Below are 23,153 nucleotides of genomic sequence, written 5' to 3'. Positions count from 1 at the left end.
TTAAGAAGATTCTAGAAAACTGGAATTAAGAAAATTCTAAATCAAGTCTCAAATTTTCATTTTCATTAAAAATTTTACCATTGATCTTTAAATCTAGTCGCTGCAAATCCATTTTCATGATTAGTTTTTTGAAATCATCATTTGAAAGTTCGGTATTGTTAAATCATCGTTTGAAAGTTCGATTTTGTTAAAATCATCATATTATGCTAAAACTAACATTCAGATCATCAAGATATATGCGTATCATGCCATTTCATGCAAGAATTTTGTATAATTTTACTGAATCACGCATATAAATTAGATTTGTGATATGCTTTATGATTAAAATCATGAAGTTTTAAAAACCTAGTCGGCGCCAATGAAGATGTGTTAACTCTACCGAGAAGCATACCTTCCCAATTTGATGATGGTAGTCCTTCAATAGTTGTTATCACTCTAATCTATGATCTCTGATCAAATTTTCGATGATGTAAATTCAGGATTTCTGATTATCTTTTAAGTCGTTTCTAGAGTAAGCATGTTAGAAGAGAATCAGAGAGGAGAGAGAAGCGTTGGAAGTATGATTTTTATTAATGAAACGATCCTTCATAAATTATCAACCTTTATGGTTATTTATACATTGTATGAACATGAGGATCACATTTAAATGACTGCGTGATGGTTGGGACCCAGCAAACTTTCCCGCCGTATACTCGTTCGAACCTGAGACAACTCTTCCTCATAATTATTCAGCTTTCCATGTCTTCAATCAGCTCACAACATCGAGATTCCTCTCAGCTTCGCTTCTGGACTCAGGTCTTATGTGTATATTTTTAGGTCTTTGTTTTGTTTGGAAACTTGTGGTTTAATCTTTGGGCATATGGTTCAGGTTTTCGACATCTGACCAATCTTGTGTTTGCGTCCAGATGTATTACTCTTCAGCTGTCATGCTATATTTTGTCATCCACAACATTGTTTCTTACGTGCAACTATTTATAAAAGATCCTTTCTGAAGATATATATGATGATCTTGGAGATGATGATATAACTGAACGGGATGTTACATATAACATTATATCAAATGTTTGTAAATGCACGATTCACATTGACTCGTCCTGATTGGGTCAGGAACAGAAAACGATGCATAGAGAACCCATAGACTTACACCTTGTTTGTTTTCTTCTGACTCAACTGACTCGTCTTGATCTGATTGAAAGCATCTAACTCATCTGGATCTGACTCAATATTTTTGTTTTTTGAGTCAGACCTGACTTATTAGACTCAAAAATATGAGTCAGTGGTTTGTTTTCATGAGTCAGGGGTATCTTGTTACCTGGCTCAAACGAGTCCGGATCAGGACTTAGATCTGCCTCAGATCACGAGTCAAATCTGACTCCAAAAAACAAAAATAAAAACGGTCTGATATCCGATCAGGACCGAGTAAGATTCAGATTCCGAATCAGCAAAAACAGACATGTTATTAGCCTAAGCAGCACCTTAGGAATCTTCATCCTTAAAGGCCTTGACAAAAAACGCTTCCACGTTGAACGGTGATGAAACCCTCGCTTCCTATTGGCCGATATAGGCCATTTCTAATGCAGAAGCCCTGATGAAAACACTTGGCGAGACTCTATTGGTCGAAATATTAAAACTAAGGTTACACTTTGTTTACATCAAATATTTATCCTCCAGTTAGTAACACCGTCTGCACAAAGGTGAGTAGAAAGTACCTCAATCACAGTCTACACCTAACTAATTTTGTTACACTCTGTTTACATCAATATTTAACGGGACGTTAGTGACGCCGTCTGATGTAAACAATACTTCCGTCGAAAACTAAACCGAACTACCATTATATCGTGTTCGAAACAGGGAAGAGACTGAGTTGCCAGAGAATACAGGGTTAGTGCGATTTGGAGTCTGCCAAGGGTTTGAGGAGTGAAGCAAGATGCAGAACGAGTTTCTTCTCATTAATGTGTAGTTACCGGGCTATTCAACTAGACTGCCGCCTCCAAACTTTTCTCTGCCTGCAATCAATTTCTTAAAAACAACAAAACCAATCACGGATTATATCAAGACGATGATGATAATGATTTCATCATCTCTGGGATGCATACGGAAGTTTCCATCAATTCTTTTCATTGGCAGATCGCAAGGTTAGCAATCATCTTATGAAATCTAATTATATATGTATGTCTATGTTTTCTCTTTAATCAACGGCGGTATTGATGTTGAAATTATTTTGATTTTACTTAAGTTGCTTTCGTAGTGTTTGCTTAAATGCTTGAATGAAAGATTTGGTTTGATTTGCGTAAAATCAGACCTAAGATGTGGTCTACCTAAAATTGATTTTTACAGGGCAGTTTCATTAGATTTGATTTTACTCAATTATATGAGCAAAGTTATAAGTTTCTGCAGATTCATATGTAGTTAATTATACCAATAAGAAGATATATGAGTTTTTTTATAAAAGTATTGAACAGAGAGATAGGAAGCCATAATATGTGTCTATTCATCAGTATTTCAGTATGATTCGTTCCCTTCATATGATACCTTTTGTTAGAAGCTGCATATCCTATTGACTCACCTTTCAGTAATTATTGATTGCAGCAATGGGACAGGCCTATTTGGATTATTAGTGTTGGAGCAGTTTGAGGCGCATAATGCTTTGGATAAAACTGGTGGGACTGCATATGCAATGGGTCTTTAGGTCTAGCCTCTTAAGTTGTTATTTGAAGGTCTCTTGATCTTTTCAGTTCACATCTTGGTATTGGTAAGTTCTGATCTCAGATTCTAAAATATCATCATATTGGTCATAATTTACATGTTTAGTATTGCAATGGATATTTGCATACATACTGTTTGAGTACGCGAGGGCCTGTACAATATTTTACATCAAAGGAATTGGGTATTGGAAATATAAGTATAAGGTTTTGATTTTGGGTGTCACCGAATTGCTAGGTGAGTCTGGAAAAATCTCTACATAAAGGTTTCTTTCTGTGTGAAGATTTGTTGAATGCTGTAAATGGGTTATCTTAAACAAACTTTGGCTGGGAATGAAATACTTGTTGTTTGATATGCCGCAGTCTTCATTAGGTGGCATGGGGGGTAAGGGGAGCTATTTCCATTCTGTAAATTGTGTTATTGCATACAGTTTAGTAGGTGGGATACGTTCAAAAGAATTGAATTTTATTTGTTTTAAAGAATCAGTCTGTCTCAAACGTTGTGTGTGTTTACAATAATTTGATAATTGAATTGGTTGTTTCCTTGAATGTAGATATCCAACTTCACTTAAATATGAGCGAAATTTACTGATCTTCAGTCCCCACAAGTGGAATATAGGTAGCACTGCTAACTAAATTGGATTAGTATATATACATCTAATCCAGCATATTAGCCGGTGTGATTAGGTGTATCTATACTAACCCGGTTTAAGTTAGGACGTAAAGATAAACAAATTTGCTAGGAGACAGATCAAATGCAAATTTCTCATTCAAGTTAGAGTACGAACACTTATAATTTGACCTTTTAATGGCTCAATTTTGTCCTGATTCTGCAGATGCCAATGCTTTCTGGTGTGGTTTTCCAATGCTCAATTTTAAGCCTATTGCTTCGTTGTTTATGCCCATGAAAATATGAATTATTCTTCCTTCTGTTACAACTGAAGATCAAACAACTGCACTTCTTAAAGCTGGTGAAGGTTGTGAGTTTCTTAGATTGGGTAAATCAATGACTTTTAAGTTTCTCTCTAAATGAAATTCAACAATTGCTTTTTGGACATCAACTTGCTTCTGAGAGTACATACATATTTTGTTGTTTGTTGTTTGTGGTGTTGATTTTGATTTTGATTTTCATTCTGGAGACCGTGTCTTCGTTTTCTTCGTGTTGTTCTTCTCATGGACCATCTTATTATAACGAGTTTTCCTTGCAACAACAGTTGATTTTCTTGGAAAGTCTCTAGGTAAAAAGAAGCACACAGAGTCTTTGTCGAATTGTTATTAGATGGGGATTAATGAAGACTTTTTTTTTGGAAGTATTTATACATTACATTTAATTACCTTTCATTGCACCACATCATGGGAGCATATTCAGCCTTAACTGCAATTTTTCTTTTGTTTGTCTTTTCTTTTGCATGGTAAGATTATGCTATAACTGACAAGGTAAAATGTAAATATGGATTTGTTTACTCTAGCTAATTGGTTTTTTCTAATTTTGTTTATTAGGCTTTTAGTCTGTTGTAGGATCACAAATCATTTCATAACATATTACAAATTATGTAAAGCACACTGATGTTTCAAAGTTGCAATTTGCTTTGTTGCTACCTTTTAATCGTGTTTTTGCTGAAGTTGCGTCTATTGTACGTACAGTCTGTAACTGTAACTCACTAATCTACTTTGAACGACATTGAATGTGGTAGTTTTTGAAAGAATAGGTAATGCTAATTACATGGTATTTATGTAATCTGTTTTTTCTTGTGCATGCAGGAGTTGCGGGCATCTTTGATCCTAAGGGTACCGTATTTGGAGTTGGAGAAGAAACCTGGCAGTGCATACAAAATTATGTTGAAATTTATGAATTTCATTCAGATTTGGTCGACATGGGGTTATGGAGGTAGTATCTACACTCATATACGTATACGTTTGCTTGGCATTCATATATTTGACATATAACCTGTTGTTTTCAAGTAGAGTATCATCCATGCCGTGCTCATTTTTCACAGAATAAGCCAAACCAATCTCTTTGGACGCCAACTTCATCGGCATTCCATCTTCAGCCTTAATGATTCCAGGTATACCAGCTATTAGAATCCTTTTCAACAGCCATAGCTATCATATATAATTAGTAGATAATAATTGGTTAAACGAAGATTAGTTTTAATAAAGTATGCAAACTTAGAAATTTCATATCAAAAGGTTAAGCTTAACTGAACAGTTGAACTTTTATTACAATATGAAAGATTCACGACTTAAATAACTCAGTATACAAGGATTGTGTGGGCATAGTTCAATTATATTCCCTAGCAATAGCTGTCAGTGATATATCGTAAGTATTGAAAGTTGAAACTACCTTTCCTTCGACTGTTTAAACTATTGTTGAATTTTCCTTAATGAGTTGCGGTGAACTGTCATCATATTGTCATTTATATTAATTGCTTCTATCTTCTTGGCTCAAATGATGAATAGTGAATCATCGAATGAACCTGCCAGTTTTAATTTTCTAGCTTTAAGATTATTATGTTAGCTTCTAGGGAAGATTGGAATTTTCTTAAAAGCATGCCTGCTAATTTGTACTATTGGTGTCACTCCTGGTACAGCTGCCTGTTCCTCGTAAGAATGTTTTGTTACTGTTTCAACGATGAAGAGCTAGAAATATGATAGAAAAGACTGCTCATAACCTACAAGTAACCTGTCCTTCTGTTCCAATCAGATCTTCTTGATATCGCCAGTGATCATTTAGAGCCATATCAAGTTCATTCTTGTTGTAGTTCTAAAGGCCGTTGCCATGCTTTTCGTAGAAATGCACAAAGGATTGGAATTGTGTTGCTGAGTTACTTGCAATGCAGGTGATGAAGGCTACAATTGAAGGCTAGCTTTGGTCCAATTCTATTTAATTATAAATTCAATAGGGGGGGATGCGACCTGTAGCTAGATTAGTTAGTATGTATATGTGTAGCCTTTGCTACCTGAAACCATTTGGCACATGTATTTACAATACCTATGTGGAAAATATTCTAATAATTTTTTTTTTTCAATAGTTTTTATTAGTGTCATTTTTTAGATGAACATTTTGTTGTTTTTGAATCCAGCATCTACTTCAAAACTGTTATGAGAAGTTAAATATTCCCGGTGCATAGCACGGGCACAAATGTAGTGCTGTTTATTATTAGCTTTTCGTTAAATCAAATCCTAACTGCTACGAGAGCGACTTATAATACTATTTCCTGAACGTTTGATTTGGCTGGGATGAACAAATTTTGGGCATTTAACATTTCTCCTTCGGGGGCATGCGCCTCGCAAGAACAAGATGAACAGCTACATGCCCGGAATAATAATTTGAATTCCACTTTGAACTCATAAATTATCTTCGTTCCGCAAAGATATTTTATAGAAGCAAAGATATTTTAAAGGTTTTCCTTCAGACTTATATTAGATGTAATTTGTTCTGCTAAATGTTTTCCTTTACACTGTATTTAAACGAAGTACATGCATTTGTTTTTGAAGCAGAAGCATATGCATGTTTACAATAATTGTAAAATTAATAAAAATAAAACAGCGGTCACTTGGTTGGTAGACTCTCTCCAGTACTACCCATTCACCGGCTCCATGAGTCTTTTGTTTTGATCTCTGCACATCCACTGGACACCCATGGAATTACACCCAGTAGGCACTACTTTTGCAGAAAAATTAAACAAATAACGTTTGCATTTATTGTACAGACAATTTTCTTTTTCTTTTTTCTTTTTTCTTCATTTTTCATTTTTATGGACTTATGAACATGTAACCAAAACTCATTTTTTGTTGTATGTGGTGAAGTCAATTAATGGATTGGTACAACCAAAAAAGAGGTGACCTAGCAGAAATGGAGTTAAAGGAACCACGTGTCGTGTATTCTATAGTGAAAGTGAAATTTATTACCCATAATTTTGTAATTTTATCTTCAACTCGATCATATCTTCTTATTCGTACAAATCTTACGTTAAATCAGTCCCTCTCACGTTGGGACAAACTGGCCTTTCATGCGACAAAGTCGCATTAATTTTTGGGTAAATCTTCTTACAAGAGTTACCGTACTAGTTGAAATGGGAACAAGACCAAGTTTGATTGACAAGGTAGTTTATTAGCTACTGAGAATCGTACCATATATAGAAGTTCTCAAAAGTTTTAGACTGTCATCTTCGGGTAGTGTGTTAATGCCGAGAAGTGAAGTTTGCAGCTCATTATTTAGCTGAAAGAGGTTGTACGGATAGAGAGCATCCGGAAGAGTTTCTGTTTTTTTGGATACAACCTATATATAGCTAATTACTTCCTGCGGTAGTGTAGTTTTGTTTATCTTAAATTTGGTTGGTATTTTGCTTGTTTTGCAGTAAATTTTGGGTTGAAGTTGTCTCATTCTTTTTCTTTATTTTTGATAAATTAATGATTAGGCGAAAAAAGAAAACCACTCGTTGCCTGAATTGAAACTACTTTCATTCTTCAAGAAGGAAAACTTAGGTCTATCTTGTGTTTCCTCCCCTGCCAAGATCGCTAATTAGCGTTTTCTTTTCAAAAAGATTGAAATTAGTGTTTCCTCCTATCGTCAACATTTTCCATCTAACTTCCGGTTAGCTGAGTCAGCAAGGATATACGCGTGGAAAAAAATGTACACGTGTCGGATGAAAATTCCAAAATACCCTTATTTGTTTCGGTAAATTACATCAAAGTCGCCATCTGAATTTACAGTCTTCTTCCGAACTGAGATTCAGAGCACTCTTCTACATCTTTAATGGCAACACAACATCACCAGCAACTCCTTTTAATTCAGAACACCCATCCGTAATTCACCACCAACACCAGATCCATCTTCTACCAACCCTGCATCATCATTTCATTGATTCACCAAAATCAATTTCTCGATCTCCAATTTGACTCAAACCCTAGAAAAAACCATTAAACCCAGATACCAAAATTAATCGCAGCACCAAATCCTAACTCTTCATCTGCAACTTCATGTAACAATCCAATCAAAAGAAATTAATGGTTAATTTTGATTCCACTATATGCAGAGCGATCGGGTTTTAATTAATTAATTAAGTTCATCTCAATCTTGTCCATCTTCACAAATCGAACCCTGGGTACTCAATTGCATCTTCATCTCTCAATTTTATAGCCGACAGATTCCGTTTAACGGCAGTAAACCCTTTTTCACTGAGTTGTCGGATTTGGTATTAACCCAAATCTCCCCTTTCACTCACTGCAATCTCAAATCCTTTTCGATTTCAACCTAAGTCTTCAATTCCTACATCAATTTCTCATAACAACTTAACCCATTCATTCTACCAGACCCATCTTCAAATCATCCACCATCTCTTAATCCACAAGAGCATGGAAGCAACAACACCGAGCATCATCAAGCATCCATGAATGCTTGAACGCATACTCAACTCGCCAGAAAATACTCATCCTTGTTGTTCTTCTCTTTTCTTTCTTTCAAACCCTTGTAATTTCAATCTAAGCCATTTAGTAACCCTTGTAACTATCAATCTTATCTTTGGAGAAATTCTGATAGAAATTAGGTCAAGAATGAGAAGACACTGAAGTGGTGATATGAATGGTGATATATGGAGGAATTGGTTACGGATTCCAGGTTAGGGTTTTGATTTATGAAGAATTACCGGAGAAGGTATGGTTGCGGCTACGGATGGGTATGTGAACTGGTTCTTAGTAGAGGGTATTTTAGGAAGGTAACGAAACACATGTACAGTTTGTGCCACGCGTGCATGGGTACTGACTCAGCTAACCGAGCAATGGACGGAATTCCTAACTTTGGGAGGAAACACTAATTTCAATCTTTTTGGAGAGAAAACTTATAAGAAAATTGTTTTCCTTGAAGCAAAAAAGATTTAACATTTAACAAAGAAACGAGAGTCCAGACAAAATACAAAAAGGTGCAACAAAATTAGTTATTGCCAATGATAATGTCCCAGTTACATATCAAAATACTCAAAGGAAACTCATCAATAAAAATAGTATGTAAACACTTGTTGAATAAAATAAACATAACAAAAGTATTAAGATAGTATGTAAAGACCAGCTGAATAAAATAAACATATATAATAAAAGTAATTAGCTAACCAAAGTTCTTCTTGTATGCCTATAAATTCTGTAGCTGGGTTTTTCTAATTAGTCCACCATATCGTGAAAGGTAATAGACTTCAGATATTCTCGACCATCTTTTTACTCTTCTTATTCGAAAAATTTCATTTGCCTTGATATCATGAGCGGATCCGGATATTTGATTAAAGGGAAGCAAAAAGAAAAATAAAATTCCAAGATGTGCAAGTAAGGCAAAGTGGGCTTCGAGCCCAATGTCTTAAACATTTTAAGCTTGGGAGCCAGTTAGGTTGGGTGTGCAGTGTCAACTGGCCCTGCACCTGCTTGGTATTCTTAAAAAATACCCATTTGACATCAAAATTAAGTATTAGTGCCGAAGCTTTCTAATTCATGTAAAAACAGATGACTCTGTGTTTTGTGCTACAAGAAAATTGTTAGGAAAGAGTTTGGGAGATGAAGCAACTTTCAAATTAGCGTCCACATGCCGAATGCCGAGATAGTATCTCAAAGTGATTATTACCAGTCTTTCCGTCTAATTAGAGATATCGGTATCTCCAAGATTAGAAACAAATTCAACACAAGTAGAAATGAGAGTAAGAAGGAAATATGTAACTTGGTCTTTTAAAACTAAACATCTTAGTTGTGTTAGTAAAGTAATAATTAAAACATCGATTAACTTACATAACAATTGTAGATCTTAAAATGGTCAAAGCATGTATTAGCCATATTTTGATTTTGGGGTATGAGGTTACCGTCAGTGACAGGGGCACATGCATGAGACTATGGAGGATAACTGAAATTACTACAATAGGCTCAAGTAGTGGAAAAAAATCGTAAATTTTATAATTTCTGTAAAAAATACTAGTAATAATTTTGAATAGTACAAAATTTAAATAGGTATAGATTTTTTGTGAAAACAAAATAAAAAACGTCATAAAGTTATTGTTTAATTAAAATATTTTAGAAGTTGTGTGGCACATTTGAACCTATAGATACATATAAGGTTATAACTTTTGTGCCAACAACCAAATATTGTTGGATTCTTCACTAGTTACCATAAGGATGAATGTTTAATGGAAACCGTGGTAACTCAAACTCTTCCATTTGGCTCAACGAATAACCTCATGGGGTAGAGTCCATTTTTACCGTTAGTCTCTCGAAATCGTTTTCCTACCTTAAATTTACTTTTTGTGCTAAGAGTTTAATGATTAATGGTTTTCTTCTTATTATTATTTATTATTATTATTATTTTATTAGAAGAGAGTTTTTTATTCAAAGAGGCAGAATGTAGAAAATACTACAAGTAGTAGTAAAAGAATTAAAAAAAACAGAGTTAAGCAAAAACTAGACTCCGGTTGCTTACAGTTTATGAGAAATTTAAATTAATTATGTTACCAAAATTTGCTTCCCAAGTCAACACAAGAGTTGTAGCTTCAGTGCATAAATCTTCGTCTGTCTTGTAGGTGTACTTTTCTTTAAAGGTGCGATAGTTTCTTTCCCTCCATAAAACCCAGAAAATAACTCCTTGAACAAGATCCCACACCACTTTTCCATTAGTTTATAAGTGATTGTTGTACCAAGTTGTAGCTAAATTAATCAGTGAATCTGGAAAAACCCATGCCCATTGATCATTCGGTGTAATTGAATACCAAATCTTATGAGCATCTTTGTAGCGGATGAAGATGTGATCCTGAGATTCTGTACAGTCCCCACAAAGAATACAAGAGCTGTAAATATCAATCCCCTTAATCTGCATCATATCCCGAGAATTCATCTTTCCATGAACAACACACCATAATAAGAAATCAACCTTAGGAGGAATACCGAAAACCCAGACAAAGTTGTGAGGATAGTTATTAACTCCAGCATTACTAATCATCTTAGCATACAATGATTTTATAGAAAAAGGTTCCACCTGTGGTTAAAGGCTATCTTCTGGTATCCGGTAAAGCATCAAGTGTAGGGGGATTTGAACCAATGATATGCAAAAGAGTACCCAAAGAGTTTGATTCTTCATTTTTCAGGCACCTTTTGAAGTTAAAATTCCACGATACATCAGCTGTAATGTGCTCAGCAATACTAGAATTCTTTAACTTGTCCAGCTTATACAAAGTCTTGAAATAATTCATGAAACATGATTCCCCATTTCATCTGTCATGCCAGAAGGAAATATTTGCACCTGAATGAATACTTAAAGAATGATTCTCAGTAATAAGAACATTGCTTTCAACAATAGTTCTCCAGCAATAGACTCCATGAGGAGAATTAACCATATTTGGAGTCCAAAAAGAGAAGTTAGAGCAATACTTTTCCTCAATAAGTTTGTACCAGAGATGAGATTTTTCAACTCCAAATCTCCAACACCATTTGGCAAGAAGAGCTTGATTTATCAATCTGAGATTAATAACCCCCAAACATCATCTTTCTTCGGTGTCCATAACCATCTTCCAGTTAATCAAATGAGAACACTTGCTTCCAGAATTTTTGTGTTCCCATATAAATTTTCTCATCTTCTGCTCTAAAATGTTTATAATGGTGATGAGAGCTTTAAAAAGAGAAAAGTAATACATGGCTAGTGAACTAAGAATATGCTTTAGAAGAGCCAATTTGCCACCTATTGAAAGAGAAATTTGATTCCAAAAAGAGAGTCTTGCATCAAATCATTGATTTACAAGATTCGAGAATGTTGTACTATTTGGTTTTGCACCCCGAGGCATGCCCAAGTACATGAATGGTAATGTATCAGTTTTGCAGCCAAAATCATCAGCCCATTAATGTAATTCTGGAACCTCACCAGTTGCAATAAGTCTTTTTTTGGAAATATTAACCTTAAAACCTGCAATGAATTCAAAGCAATGAAGGATAAAAAAAAAGTTTGTCAGCTCCTCTTTTTTGTGATCCACAAACAGTATATTATCATCAGCATAATGTAAGTGATTTACCACCAAACCATCATCTATCACAGAGAAACCATTAAACAAACTTAGGTGTACTGCTCTATCCAAATATCTTGAAAAACCTTACATATAAATATTGAAAAGTAAAAGGGAGATTGGACAGCCTTGTTTCACTCCTCTTGTACTTTTGAAGAAACCAAAAGCAGATTCATTAATTAACACAGAAAACAAGTTGTGGAGTAACAAAATCTGATCCACCTATACCACTTGTTGCTAAACCCCATTTTCCTCAAAACAAACTCTAAATAACTCCAATTTACTCTATCAAAATCCTTCTCAAGATCAACCTTGCAGACAATCCCAGGCTTACTAGATTTTAGTCTTGAGTCAACCAACTCATTTGCAATTAAAATACCGTCAAAAATCTGTCTCCCTTTTAGGTAAGCACATTGCACAAGGGAGATAATCTTAAGCATAACTAGTTTTAGTCCAGTAGCCAAAACTTTAGCAACAATCTTATAAGTGCTTGTGAGTAAACAAATTGACCTGCAATCTTTAATAGATTCAACATGACTCTTTTTAGGTACTAAAGCAATAAAAGCGGAGTTATGTTTAACATCAATACTAACTGTTTCACAGAATTCTTGAATTGTACCCATAATATCAACTTTTAAGAAGTTCCAGAACTTTAAGACGAACATGAGAGGATAACCATCAGAACCTGGAGCTTTATCCTGACCGAGATCTTTAATGGCATGAAGTACTTCATCTTCAGTGAAGTTTGCATCTAAAATATCTGATTCAAATTGATCAACAATAACATTACTGTCAACAACAATATCTTCCAGATAATCAAAGTATCGTCCATGACTAAATTGAAGTCATTATGAATAACTGAAATGAGAAGAGGTATTTGTGGAGCATGTTGATTTTAATAACGTATATATAGCTTTTAATGATAAATTGATCATCAGTCATCGGTTCAACTCGGTTGTTTCCAAAATAAAACTATAAATTTCTTTGTGGTGTTTAGGTTAAAGCCATGTGTAAATACTGAATTTCAAACACTCTATTTATAATTGGCATGACTTTATGTAGTTGGTGTAGAAAGCATCTTCTTGAAAATGTATTGATTAGTTTTCTTCTTATTCGTTCACCTATAAAAAGAAAAAAATCAGTAGCTAAAATATAGAAAGTGATTAACGCTAAACTGAAATTCTACGATAAAAATTCCATAAAAACTTCATTGCCATTTTAAATTTTGTTTTTATTCATTTGATTTCAATTGGAATTTGGAATCTTTGGATTAAGAACTCATCATTTGACATTGTCTACCGGACATTAACGGTCATAACGACAAGGATAGTCTACGGTAAAACTCAAAAAGTAACCAACTAATCATGCAAAATTTACTGTGGTACCATAAACATTTGTCGTACGTTCCTTGAACTATTTTTTGCGCTCCTCCCCCCATGCTAAGATTTTTCTAGAAAATAAAGCAAGGCCCACTTACCATACTGTAAATATCCTACGCGGCGTATAACCTCCAGAGCTCGACCGTGACACATAGAAGGCCGGCCACATAGAGAAGGGGCGAAAAAAAGTAAATTGGACCACTAAAGAAGAGAAAATTGAGTCGATTATACACAGGAATAATTGAAAGGTAAAAGACAAAATCAACCGATAGGGATCACGTTGAAACCACATCGACATATTTTAGTGAGAGAAAGCCCGAAAATGAAAGAAACGAAAGGATCTACTATTGTCATGGCCCACAAAGAAATCCTTGAATTAGAAAGTCGAACCAATGAAAATTCAAAGATTAAGATTACTATTATAAATTCAACCAATAGGAAACGAGATAAGGGTTGGAAATGGGTCCCGCTGAAACTCCAAAATCCGTTCAGTTGTTCAGATACCCCCAAAAATAACCCAGCATGGGACATGAGAGTGAGAGAGGTGGTCTGTAGTGTAGCATTCTTATTACAAAGTAGTCTGTGTTTTTCAATTATTTGTTACCAGCAAAAGTGCTAATTTGTGGGTCTTCAACAAAAATTCAATACTTTAAAACACAGAATTTCAGTCTTTTAACTCCAAGTTTCACAAGATTTGAGTCTTTTCTAGTTAGTTCTGATAATATGTTTGTTGTTTCATTGATATATATATATATATATGAATAATATCTTCTGAAGTTTTCAGTATCTGGAGCAGTTATCTGAAGTACTTCTACTACTCGATCCTATCAAAGAAGAAAGATTTTGTTGTTGTTGTTATGAATAGTACTGAAAAGAAGGCGGCAAACGCCGTCGGAGGGAAAACAGCAAGAGCTTGTGACAGTTGCATGTGTAAAAGGGCACGTTGGTATTGTACAGCTGATGATGCGTTTCTATGTCAGGCTTGTGATGCTTCTGTTCATTCCGCGAATTCTTTAGCAAGAAGACATGAAAGAGTTCGTCTCAAGACTGCATCTATGAAGCCAACGAGTAATACTAATGGTAGGAGTAATAATAATAAAAACTTGGTGGTGGAGATTAATTCTTCTTTACCAACATGGCATCAAGGGTTCCGTCGTAAAGCTCGAACACCTCGACATGGGAAGCCGATGTCTCAGCAGCAACAACATCAACAAGCACCTAAGGCCGAGGAAGAACCAATTGATCATCTTCTGATGATGAATAATAACGTTAACAGTAATCTTCCTCTTGTGCCTGAGCTTGGTAGTGATGAAACATCTCCGGATGAAAATGAAGAGCAGCTGCTTTACCGTGTTCCTATATTCGATCCTTTCGTTGAAGAATTTTGTTCATCTGTAATGTCTAACGAAGTGGTTGCTACACCGACTAATAATACTAATGAAGTCGGTACAAATATAGGAAACATTAATTCGTCGAAAATACAGTTACAAGAATATGAGCATGTAGCGTCTGATCATTATGAAAGCCTGTCGGGTCTGAATCTGCCATCTGATTTGGATCTAACAGAATTTGCTGCTGATGTAGAGACCTTGCTCGGAAGAGGACTCGATGAGGACTCGTACGGAATGGAAGGCTTAGGTCTGTTGGAGTCTAAAGAGGAAGACTATTGCTGTTTTGGAAGCAATGGAAGGGTGAAGGAGGAAGAAGATGATGAGGAGCTAGAAACTTCTGTAGCATGTCATATGGACACGGAATTCGATCTTTCAAGAGAGACTTTGGATTTGAATTTTGATTACGAGTCACCTACAACTGGAGAGGAAGAAGAGGACATGAAGGTAGTTCATAATCCGATTGCTCCTATGATGATGAACGATGGAGTACATAACAAAGTTGTTGAGACGCCAAAGGCCATACCGTTGAGGCTTAACTATGAAGCAGTTATCTCTGCTTGGGCTGCGCAGGGTTCACCTTGGACAACCGGAGGTCGGCCACCGAGCAACCATGATGATTACTGGCCCGAGTATCTGGTATGCACTCTAAAATCATTGCAGCACTTTCATTTTTTAGACTTTCAAAACCCTGGTGAGTTCATCCAAAACAAAGCCATCTTCATGAACTACTGAATCACTGTATATATATACACTTACGTGGAGTAGTATATTACTATGTGTGCTTTCCGGTAATTAATGTTTCATTTTTTACGTAACTTACGGTTTGTTAGAATTTCACTGATTTTCATGTTTATTTTGTTACAGGGTACGTCTCGCAATACAGAGGTTCATCACCATGGCTACGGAGACGTAGGAGGTGGAGGAGCAGCAGGAGGAGGCCACGCGGGAATGAGTGGTGGTGATGGAGGAAGAGAAGCTAGAGTGTCAAGATATAGAGAGAAACGAAGAACACGATTGTTCTCTAAGAAGATACGATACGAAGTTCGGAAATTGAATGCTGAAAAGAGACCTAGAATGAAAGGAAGGTTTGTCAAGAGGACATCATCATCCTTCATGGCAAATTCAGTTGGTACTGATTTATCATTTTGATGATTATGAACTTTTCCTGCAGCTAGCTATAGCTAGTTAACTGTAATTTACCAACAACACTGAAAGGCAGACAGACTGTTAGTATGCATGTACCTATGAGATTTAGTTTCTAGTTCTAGTATATAGGGTAATATTTGAATATTGTTTCATGCTTGCATGCATGTTTTTGCTTGTTTCAGGTTTAAGGATAATTAAACACTGAAATGAGTTAGGGCTTCTTTTTATTTCCAGCTCTCTTATCTCCTCTTGTACATTAAATTTTGAAAATAAATGCAATCAATCGGTTGCCTTTGCAAATTTATTCTCTCTTGAGATCAACTTTTTCTGCTGTACTAGATTTGGGAGGAAGACTCAGGTCATAACTAGTAACCATATTAATGACTTAATATCATTGTCTAAAAACGGTATCAAGCTTTAGAATGAGAGACGAGTTAAAGTCATTGTCTAAAAACCCAGAAGAATTAATATCCACCATGGAACGACCTTTGCTTCACCTCACTCACTACTTGATTATTCGTTTTCAGTCTCAGTCGAACCGTCCTCTTTCTTTTGCACCCACCCATAGGGATTTTTCGGTATGAAACGGAAGTTGGAGAATTGTTTTCGTATCAATTCAGAGTAACCCTCAGCCAAGACAACTGAAGCCATTTTCTTTCTTAGTCAAATAAACTGCTCAGACAGCTCAAAGTTCACAAAAACAAACAACCAATCTGATGAAGGGAAATAGAAATGACTACAATATAAATTGAAAAGCTAAATGTTACATGGACACCTTTGAAACTGACCTAGGAAACCGATTCACTATAGTCCTAGAACACCCTGCTTCATATTCTCAGAATGGGTGTAACTCACTGTTGATTTCCTTTTCCTTCCTAGGCGAATCTCCAAAAAAATATAAGTACATAATTATCGTCATAAAGCTTCAACCCCATGTCATAAATTTTCATTAGGATGGGTGTTTCATAATAAGATATGATACCTGAAGTTCCACGAAAATTGAAGAATGTTCGGAACTGTTCATGTAACTGCCTCTGCTGGTGGTACCTATGTGGTCTGCCACTGATTCTGGATATCATATGTTACAAAAATCGCCTAAGACAAACTTAGTATTTGAAAGGGCCTTGCTGGTAAGTCACTTGTTGCAAAGAACCTTGCTGAGGAGCTTGTTGGTAAGAGCCCGGTATAGGGCTTAGTTGTGAGGCTGGTTGATAAGTGCCATGAATAGGGCTCAGCTGTTGAGAGGTTTGTTGGTATGGGACTTGAATCGGGCTTAACTGCGAGGCTTGCTCGTAAGAGCCTTGATTAGGGTTTGATTGTGGCGCTTGTTGGTAGTGACCTTGTATAGGGCTTAGCTGTGAGGCTTGTTGGTAATGCCCGGCTTGCTGTGAAACTGGTTGGTAATGCCCACCTTGCGATTGCTGGTAAGACCCGCCTTGCTGTGAGGTTTGTTGTTGGTAAGACCCGCCTTGCTGTGACGTTTGCTGGTAAGACCCGCCTGGGTGCGACGTTCGCTGGTAAGACCCGCCTGGGTGCGACGTTTGCTGGTAAGGCGCACTTTGTTGAGAGGCTTGCTGATAAGGCCCGCCTTGCTGAGAAGCTTGTTGGTAAGTACCACCTTGCTGGGAGGCTTGTACAGGGGCTTGTTGATAAGGGGTGCCACCTTGTTGATGAGGGACTTGATGCTGGTGAGAACTGAGGCTTTGTATGGCAGATGCAATGTAGGCTTGAAGAAGATTTTGTGCTGCATCCATTTGCTCGGAAGACCCCTGGATCTCAACAACACATTCCGAACCACCCGACTGGTCATTCAACTTCACTTTAGCTCCTGACATCTGAAATTTTACATGAAAATAAATTAGGACAAATAAATATGAAAGGCATACCAAGATTACAGGGAGACGCATGTCCCAGTGAGTATTAGTAGTTCCGAACGAGTCTATGTACTGCTAAAGAGGTTTGTGTGCGACGCTCTTCATTCCACTTAAACAGTGTTGAAGATATTAAAAAGATATCTTTCTGCGCAGGGTTAGAAACTACCTGGCCAATATTAGTAATGTTGCTTCCCCCAGCAGCAAGGACAGCACTAACTGCAGCATTTGGAATCTTGATCTCCATAGAGTGGCTTATGTTTGGGTATCTGTAAACCATAAAAGATAAAAAGGTTTTTTCATCACTAAATATAGAGTTTCTTTTTTCCTTTTATGTGCTTTTTTTTATAATAAAACTGACATAAAAAGATAAATTGAACAACTGAAAACATATGGGAACACACTAGTAGAAGAAACATACCCAGCTGTAGCAGGCGGACGGACTGGATAATTGTCATATTCGTGTGCAGCGACCTACAAGAATGTAGCATGTTAGCAGCCATCATTGAAATAGTCTATTGATATTAAAGAACTATTTTAGATTCACCCAACATTTAGTCCCTAATCTTATTTGGTAGTGACCAATGATGCCAGGGTCAGGCCATCCACGAACGACTTATATCACTTGCATAGCAGTTATATACATTAAAGAAATATATAACTTGGAAGTATGATTTATACATGCGAAGCTCATCCGCAGATTCATCTTCATGTGACAGTGTTCTATGGTACATATTCATAAATGTAACGATGGTAGAGTTCAGCAAGAATCATTTGGCAGAGCTAGGAATATAGCTATTGGGAGCCAAAAAATTAGGGTAGGCAACATGGCAAAACTGGGCTTTGGAGCCCACATATCAAAAAAAAAAAAAGGCAACTGCCAACCCTTGCCATGGGCTGGCTCCACCCCTGGCAAGGATCCACCAAGACTTGCATGACATAGTGCTGAAGACATGGTGAACATCTTAGAAGATGTTTCCGAAACAAAACAAAAATACTCTTAAAAGATGGTCTTGAGGTTTAGCGCAATGATTTGCCTTCAATTCAGCCTATATCTGATGCTCACCTCACCACCTATACTTATTAGGAGGCTTAACCATGAAACTAAGAAGATACCTGAGCATGTCCATATCCACCAGAACTTCCAGATCCTATCCTGCCAGATGGTGGTGGTCCTCTTTCAAAGAAGCTCTCTGAAGGACCAAATCTGTTGGAAGGCCTTGCAGGAGGAACAGGTTCAGCAGATGCACGTGTACCTTCAAGACTTCTAGCTCTAAGTCTTGATGCAATTTCCGACAATGCATCTCTAGCAACATTCATATTTCCAGATATCTTTATTTAAAAGAAAAAAAAATCGGATAAGAAAAACTGTTAATTACAAACAAGAAAATTAGACAAACTTCTGAGCCACAGGCTCATGGCAGTGACTGACCACATTACCTGTACAAGCTCTTCATCTGGAGATGCACAATTAGGCTTCCCATCCTTGGAGATGATACGTATATCCGCTCTGCTTCGCCTTCTCATGTCAGTAATTATATGACCTCCTTGCCCAAGGAGGCATCCGACCTTGCTTGATGGAACAAGAAGTCTCGTCGTAAAATTACCTTTCTCAGACATTTCGTTCGTCTTACTTTGAAGATGAAGAATAGCTTCAATAGTTGGTGATCTTGGGTCCCACGCAGCCTGGAAAAAAAATTGGACAACGACAAGTTCAAACTTGCTCACACTCAAAAAGACTAGCTTTTACAAGAGAAAACTCAACGAAGCAATGCTTCATCCTTAATAAGACTAGATTTTATTGGTATATAAACGGAGAAGTTATATGTAATTGAGACGTAAACAGACAAATTATAACAATATACTACTCGTAAGCTAGGAGGTTCAAATTTTACTTCTATTGATGAGACAAGAATCACACGTTCATCTGCATCTGGTGATGTATCTAATACATGAATGCTAGCCCCTGTTTCTTGTTGGACCTGCTTTACATTAGTGCCTCCCTTGCCAATAACCCCACCAATTTTATCAGACGAGCACAAAATTTTCATGGAAAACTCATCTGACGCTATTCCATTATTTCCTGAGGACATGCCACTGAAACCACCTCGTCCAAACCCAGATGGTTCCTTCCCATATCCCCCATCCCAAGGCAGCGGTGGAGGACCATGTGGCCCAGCATTCCGTTGAGACCATGGTGGGTTCCCTTGTGGCATCATATTTCCCATGGGAGGACCAGGGGGGTAAAAACCGACCCCACCAGTATTCATTGGCGGGCGCGGATTCTGGTGCAGCATAGTTGAAATGTCGTAAAGAGCCCTCTTTGCTATAGCTGATATTCCAGATATCTGCAAAAGTGCTTTTAGATGTTAGAGATTATTAGGGACCACAAAGACTATGCAGGAACCTTCAGAACCAAATTTTGGAAGATTAAGCATCTATATTTTGCAGAATCCAGTATCAAAAATGAAAAACAAAGGGTGAAGAAGGGTATCAAGAATGATATTGCTATATATATGAAATATCAACAGGGTAATACAAAATAACAGGCGAGAACCTGCGAACCTGCAAAACCTCATGAAGTACTTCATATCTAACTAAAATTTCTAGTCTAACCTAATGAGAGTGCAAATCCAGGGAGGTCTTCCAGAGTAGTTACCAAGCACACCTTTAATACTTTTTGAATTAGACAAAATTCATCAAATCTAACTTTGATTAACTCAACCAACTCAAAATACATTTCGTGCAATATTTTCAACTAAACTGACTATAAAGTTAATAGTAAAGGAACAATGAACTAAGATGAAGCCAAAGCGCTGAGAAATTTTATTATCCTCCATGCCGAATAGAAACTCATAAACCCAAACAGGAATTCAAAGTGAAAACTTGCCGCATTGAAGGAAAAGCCAAACTCAAATAAGATTAAAATTCGAAATGCTAAAAACATTAATATCTGGTTTTCCCTTCACCTGTCAAAATACAAGAAATGCACAAGTTGGGAAAATAGGGAAGGCAGAAAATAGGTTACCTGCACTAATTCATCAGTAGGCATTGCACAAGTTGGAAGGTGGTCTGTAGGGAGAATACGAATATTTGCACCAGTATCAGTTCTCAACTTCTGAATTATATGCCCGCCTTTACCTAAGAGACACCCTACTTGATTGCTTGGAACAAGAAGGCGCGCCATAACAACATCGTCCTCATTATTTTCGTCATGCTCCTTGCCACCATATAGCTCATCGTCTTCAGCAATCCTCTGATGAACTTTCAATAGAGCATCTTGGGCTGAACAATGTGGCTCCATTTCCTCAAGTTCTTTTTCAACATGAACATCATTCTCAGGATTATCTCGCTCCTCCGTAGTATCAAGGGCCCTAGGTTTTTTTGCCGCAGGGCTAAAAATAATAATTACTCTCTCATCAGACCCAGCAATAGCTTCATCAACCTTAATCTTCGCTCCTGTCTCTTCTCTCATAGCCTTAATTATGCCTCCACCCTTTCCTATAACACTACCAATCTTTCTGATCGGACAAAGAAGCCGATATACTGTCTCTTCCTCCCCACTTGGAATTGCAAAATCTTGTTCAAAACCAGAATCAAACCTTTTACTTCTTTTGAAGCCACCCCCATTTCTCTCAAATTGGACGCCAGGAGGCCCAGGTCGTTTCCTGAAAGGACCCGGCCTCCCCCCCTTATTCTTACCCATATGACTACAAAACACACGGAATAACCCAAGCTATTCAAGCACGATCGTAGCCTGTGAAGTAACAAGCAAGAAAGTAGCGGAACTAAATTATATTTTGGTCAAATTGCAAAAATTTAGTACTGCAAAGTAGAACAATAATTTGAGTAATAATTCTAAATCCAATGTTTTACTTCTACACGACATTGATAGAGTACATAAATTGATAATCAAGAAACAAAACTATTGCCCTTAGAATCTTGTCATCACTCACCTGATAAAAATTTAGGTTTCTAGGGTTTGTAATAAGACGAGCTAGAACCCACCTTTTTCATTTCTTCCAATTTCCATAGTTACTAACAATGCGAAGGTGTTTTATTAGGCTTATGATATAAGCTTATAAAGAAATATGATTACTTTCTAGTTTCTATTAACTCTTGCAGCTAAAATTCTGAGAAGTTACACTATAAACGAAATCTAGGGTTTTTACAAAAATTATTTACAAATTATGGAAATACGTAAACAGAAAATCAAAACGGAAGTACATACCAGATGAAATTGACGAAGATTTATTGAATGTTTCCATGGTCCATGATCAATCAAAAGCAGCTATGAGGTTTTGTTGTATGGAGTTGGGTTTTTGGGATGCTCGAAGTTTTTAGGATTTAGGGCTGGTAAGTTTGTGATTTCTTTCAGTTTGCCTTGTGTTTTTTTTAGGAAAGACTGATTTGGTGCTTCTGGGAGTATTATGTATTGATAAGTTTTATGTCTGTAATTTGTCACGTGTGCATGTTTTGTTTCTCCACTGACCGGTAGTAACTCGGGTGTTGATATAGGAATCCCCCGCCAGCTGGACCTATATTGGTCAATTGGTGTTACCGCCTCTCTTTTTATTTTAGTATAGTGGATAACCCGTGCTATGATTGTTTGAAAATCTCAATAGATAACATCATAATAATTTTATTATATAGAACATTACATATCCTATATACGGCAGACACACAGACATAATTGCACATAACTGACTTTTTGTAATTACTAGAAGTTACGCATGATAAGGATATGATCCTAATCTTATTTTTCTTAAACTGACAGTGAGTATCTTGTAGTATACCAAGTATAACTACAAGATAAAGAAGATGATAATAGCAGCAAGCTGCTTTCTCTCTGATGAATCAGAGCCTAACTTTCAATTTTAAAAGAAAATAAGGTTTTCCATTAATGAAGAAGAGATTACAGGGATTGGTCTTGTATCACCCAATAGAAGACTTAGCAGCCAACGACTCTTACAACATCAATTAAGACACACGGAACTCGAGGACAATGCTAACTCTAACTCAGACAATAACACACTGACTCGCTGACCGACTGACTCAGACAAGAAATGACTCAGATTGTGTGTATATGACAATTCCTCCCCCTTTAAACATCTTTTTCCTCAAGGATGAAATCTGGAAATTGTGCTCTAATGTGTGACAAGTCCTCCCATGTAGCGTCCTCTGCATCTGAGTTAGATCAATGAACCAAAACTTGAGAGATAGAATTGTCACCTCGAAGGGTCAGGCGATGGGCTAGAACAACAACTGGTTCAACTACAAATTGTCCTTTGTCATCCACCACTGGTAAGTGGGAAGCAGTAGAGGCTTTGAGTCCAATATGCATTTTAAGCTGGGACACATGAAAGACAGGGTGGATTCTGGAACCCACTGGAAGCTTCAATTTGTAAGCAACGGTGCCAATTCTATGCAACACTTCAAAGGGTGATATCTACTGATGATTGCCTATAAGGTTGCAATTTCAGATAAATCATATCTCTCACTGCAAATTCTCTGTCAGTACGTTTTTGATCTGCGAAGAATTTCATTCTAGCTTGAGATTTAGTTAAGTCATCTTTCAAGAGTTGTAACATTACATCTGTGTCCTTCAGATAAGTCTCCACATATGCAACAGAAGTGGTGGAAG

General features: G+C 36.7%; 2 protein-coding genes and 1 long non-coding RNA gene across 5 annotated transcripts; 2 read left to right on the top strand and 1 right to left on the bottom strand.

Moving 5' to 3' along the window:
• The first annotated feature begins 1,873 nt into the window (after window positions 1-1,873).
• Window positions 1,874-5,815, top strand: LOC113275596. 3 transcript variants are annotated; one of them, XR_003323684.1, is made up of 6 exons: window positions 1,874-2,135; window positions 2,590-2,752; window positions 3,539-3,700; window positions 4,464-4,590; window positions 4,700-4,768; window positions 5,294-5,815. It is a non-coding gene; the product is annotated as an uncharacterized LOC113275596 (long non-coding RNA). The 3 variants fall into 3 exon arrangements; XR_003323683.1 differs by having other exon boundaries at window positions 4,668-4,768; XR_003323682.1 differs by having other exon boundaries at window positions 4,464-4,768.
• A 7,819-nt stretch (window positions 5,816-13,634) lies between these two features.
• Window positions 13,635-15,938, top strand: LOC113275595 (zinc finger protein CONSTANS-LIKE 16-like). The gene is made up of 2 exons (XM_026525133.1): window positions 13,635-15,128; window positions 15,357-15,938. Exons 1-2 carry the CDS (start codon window positions 13,959-13,961, stop codon window positions 15,639-15,641), a joined length of 1,455 nt encoding a protein of 484 aa, XP_026380918.1. The 5' UTR covers window positions 13,635-13,958; the 3' UTR covers window positions 15,642-15,938.
• Window positions 15,939-16,253: 315 nt separating this feature from the next.
• LOC113275594 (KH domain-containing protein At4g18375-like) lies at window positions 16,254-21,895 on the bottom strand. Its single transcript, XM_026525132.1, has 8 exons — window positions 21,741-21,895; window positions 20,538-21,266; window positions 19,405-19,857; window positions 18,950-19,195; window positions 18,626-18,841; window positions 17,931-17,983; window positions 17,679-17,778; window positions 16,254-17,473 (listed from the first exon to the last, which is right to left on the bottom strand). Exons 2-8 carry the CDS (start codon window positions 21,213-21,215, stop codon window positions 16,745-16,747), a joined length of 2,475 nt encoding a protein of 824 aa, XP_026380917.1. The 5' UTR covers window positions 21,216-21,266; window positions 21,741-21,895; the 3' UTR covers window positions 16,254-16,744.
• Between the last annotated feature and the right edge of the window lie 1,258 nt (window positions 21,896-23,153).

Source organism: Papaver somniferum, chromosome 4, assembly GCF_003573695.1.
Source record: "Papaver somniferum cultivar HN1 chromosome 4, ASM357369v1, whole genome shotgun sequence".
Classification (NCBI taxonomy): domain Eukaryota; kingdom Viridiplantae; phylum Streptophyta; class Magnoliopsida; order Ranunculales; family Papaveraceae; genus Papaver; species Papaver somniferum.
This window is presented reverse-complemented; position numbering and strand designations above follow the sequence as displayed.

What these genes read in the sequence shown, in the direction of transcription:
- LOC113275594 (XM_026525132.1), bottom strand. Translation starts at nt 21,215, where the DNA reads ATGGGTAAGAATAAGGGGGGGAGGCCGGGTCCTTTCAGGAAACGACCT. An exon ending in GTGGATATGGACATGCTCAG is followed by an intron (nt 17,984 to 18,625) that starts GTATCTTCTTAG and finishes ACATTCTTGTAG; the next exon opens with GTCGCTGCACACGAATATGA. An exon ending in ACATTACTAATATTGGCCAG is followed by an intron (nt 17,474 to 17,678) that starts GTAGTTTCTAAC and finishes GTAAAATTTCAG; the next exon opens with ATGTCAGGAGCTAAAGTGAA.
- LOC113275595 (XM_026525133.1), top strand. Translation starts at nt 13,959, where the DNA reads ATGAATAGTACTGAAAAGAAGGCGGCAAACGCCGTCGGAGGGAAAACA. An exon ending in ATTACTGGCCCGAGTATCTG is followed by an intron (nt 15,129 to 15,356) that starts GTATGCACTCTA and finishes ATTTTGTTACAG; the next exon opens with GGTACGTCTCGCAATACAGA.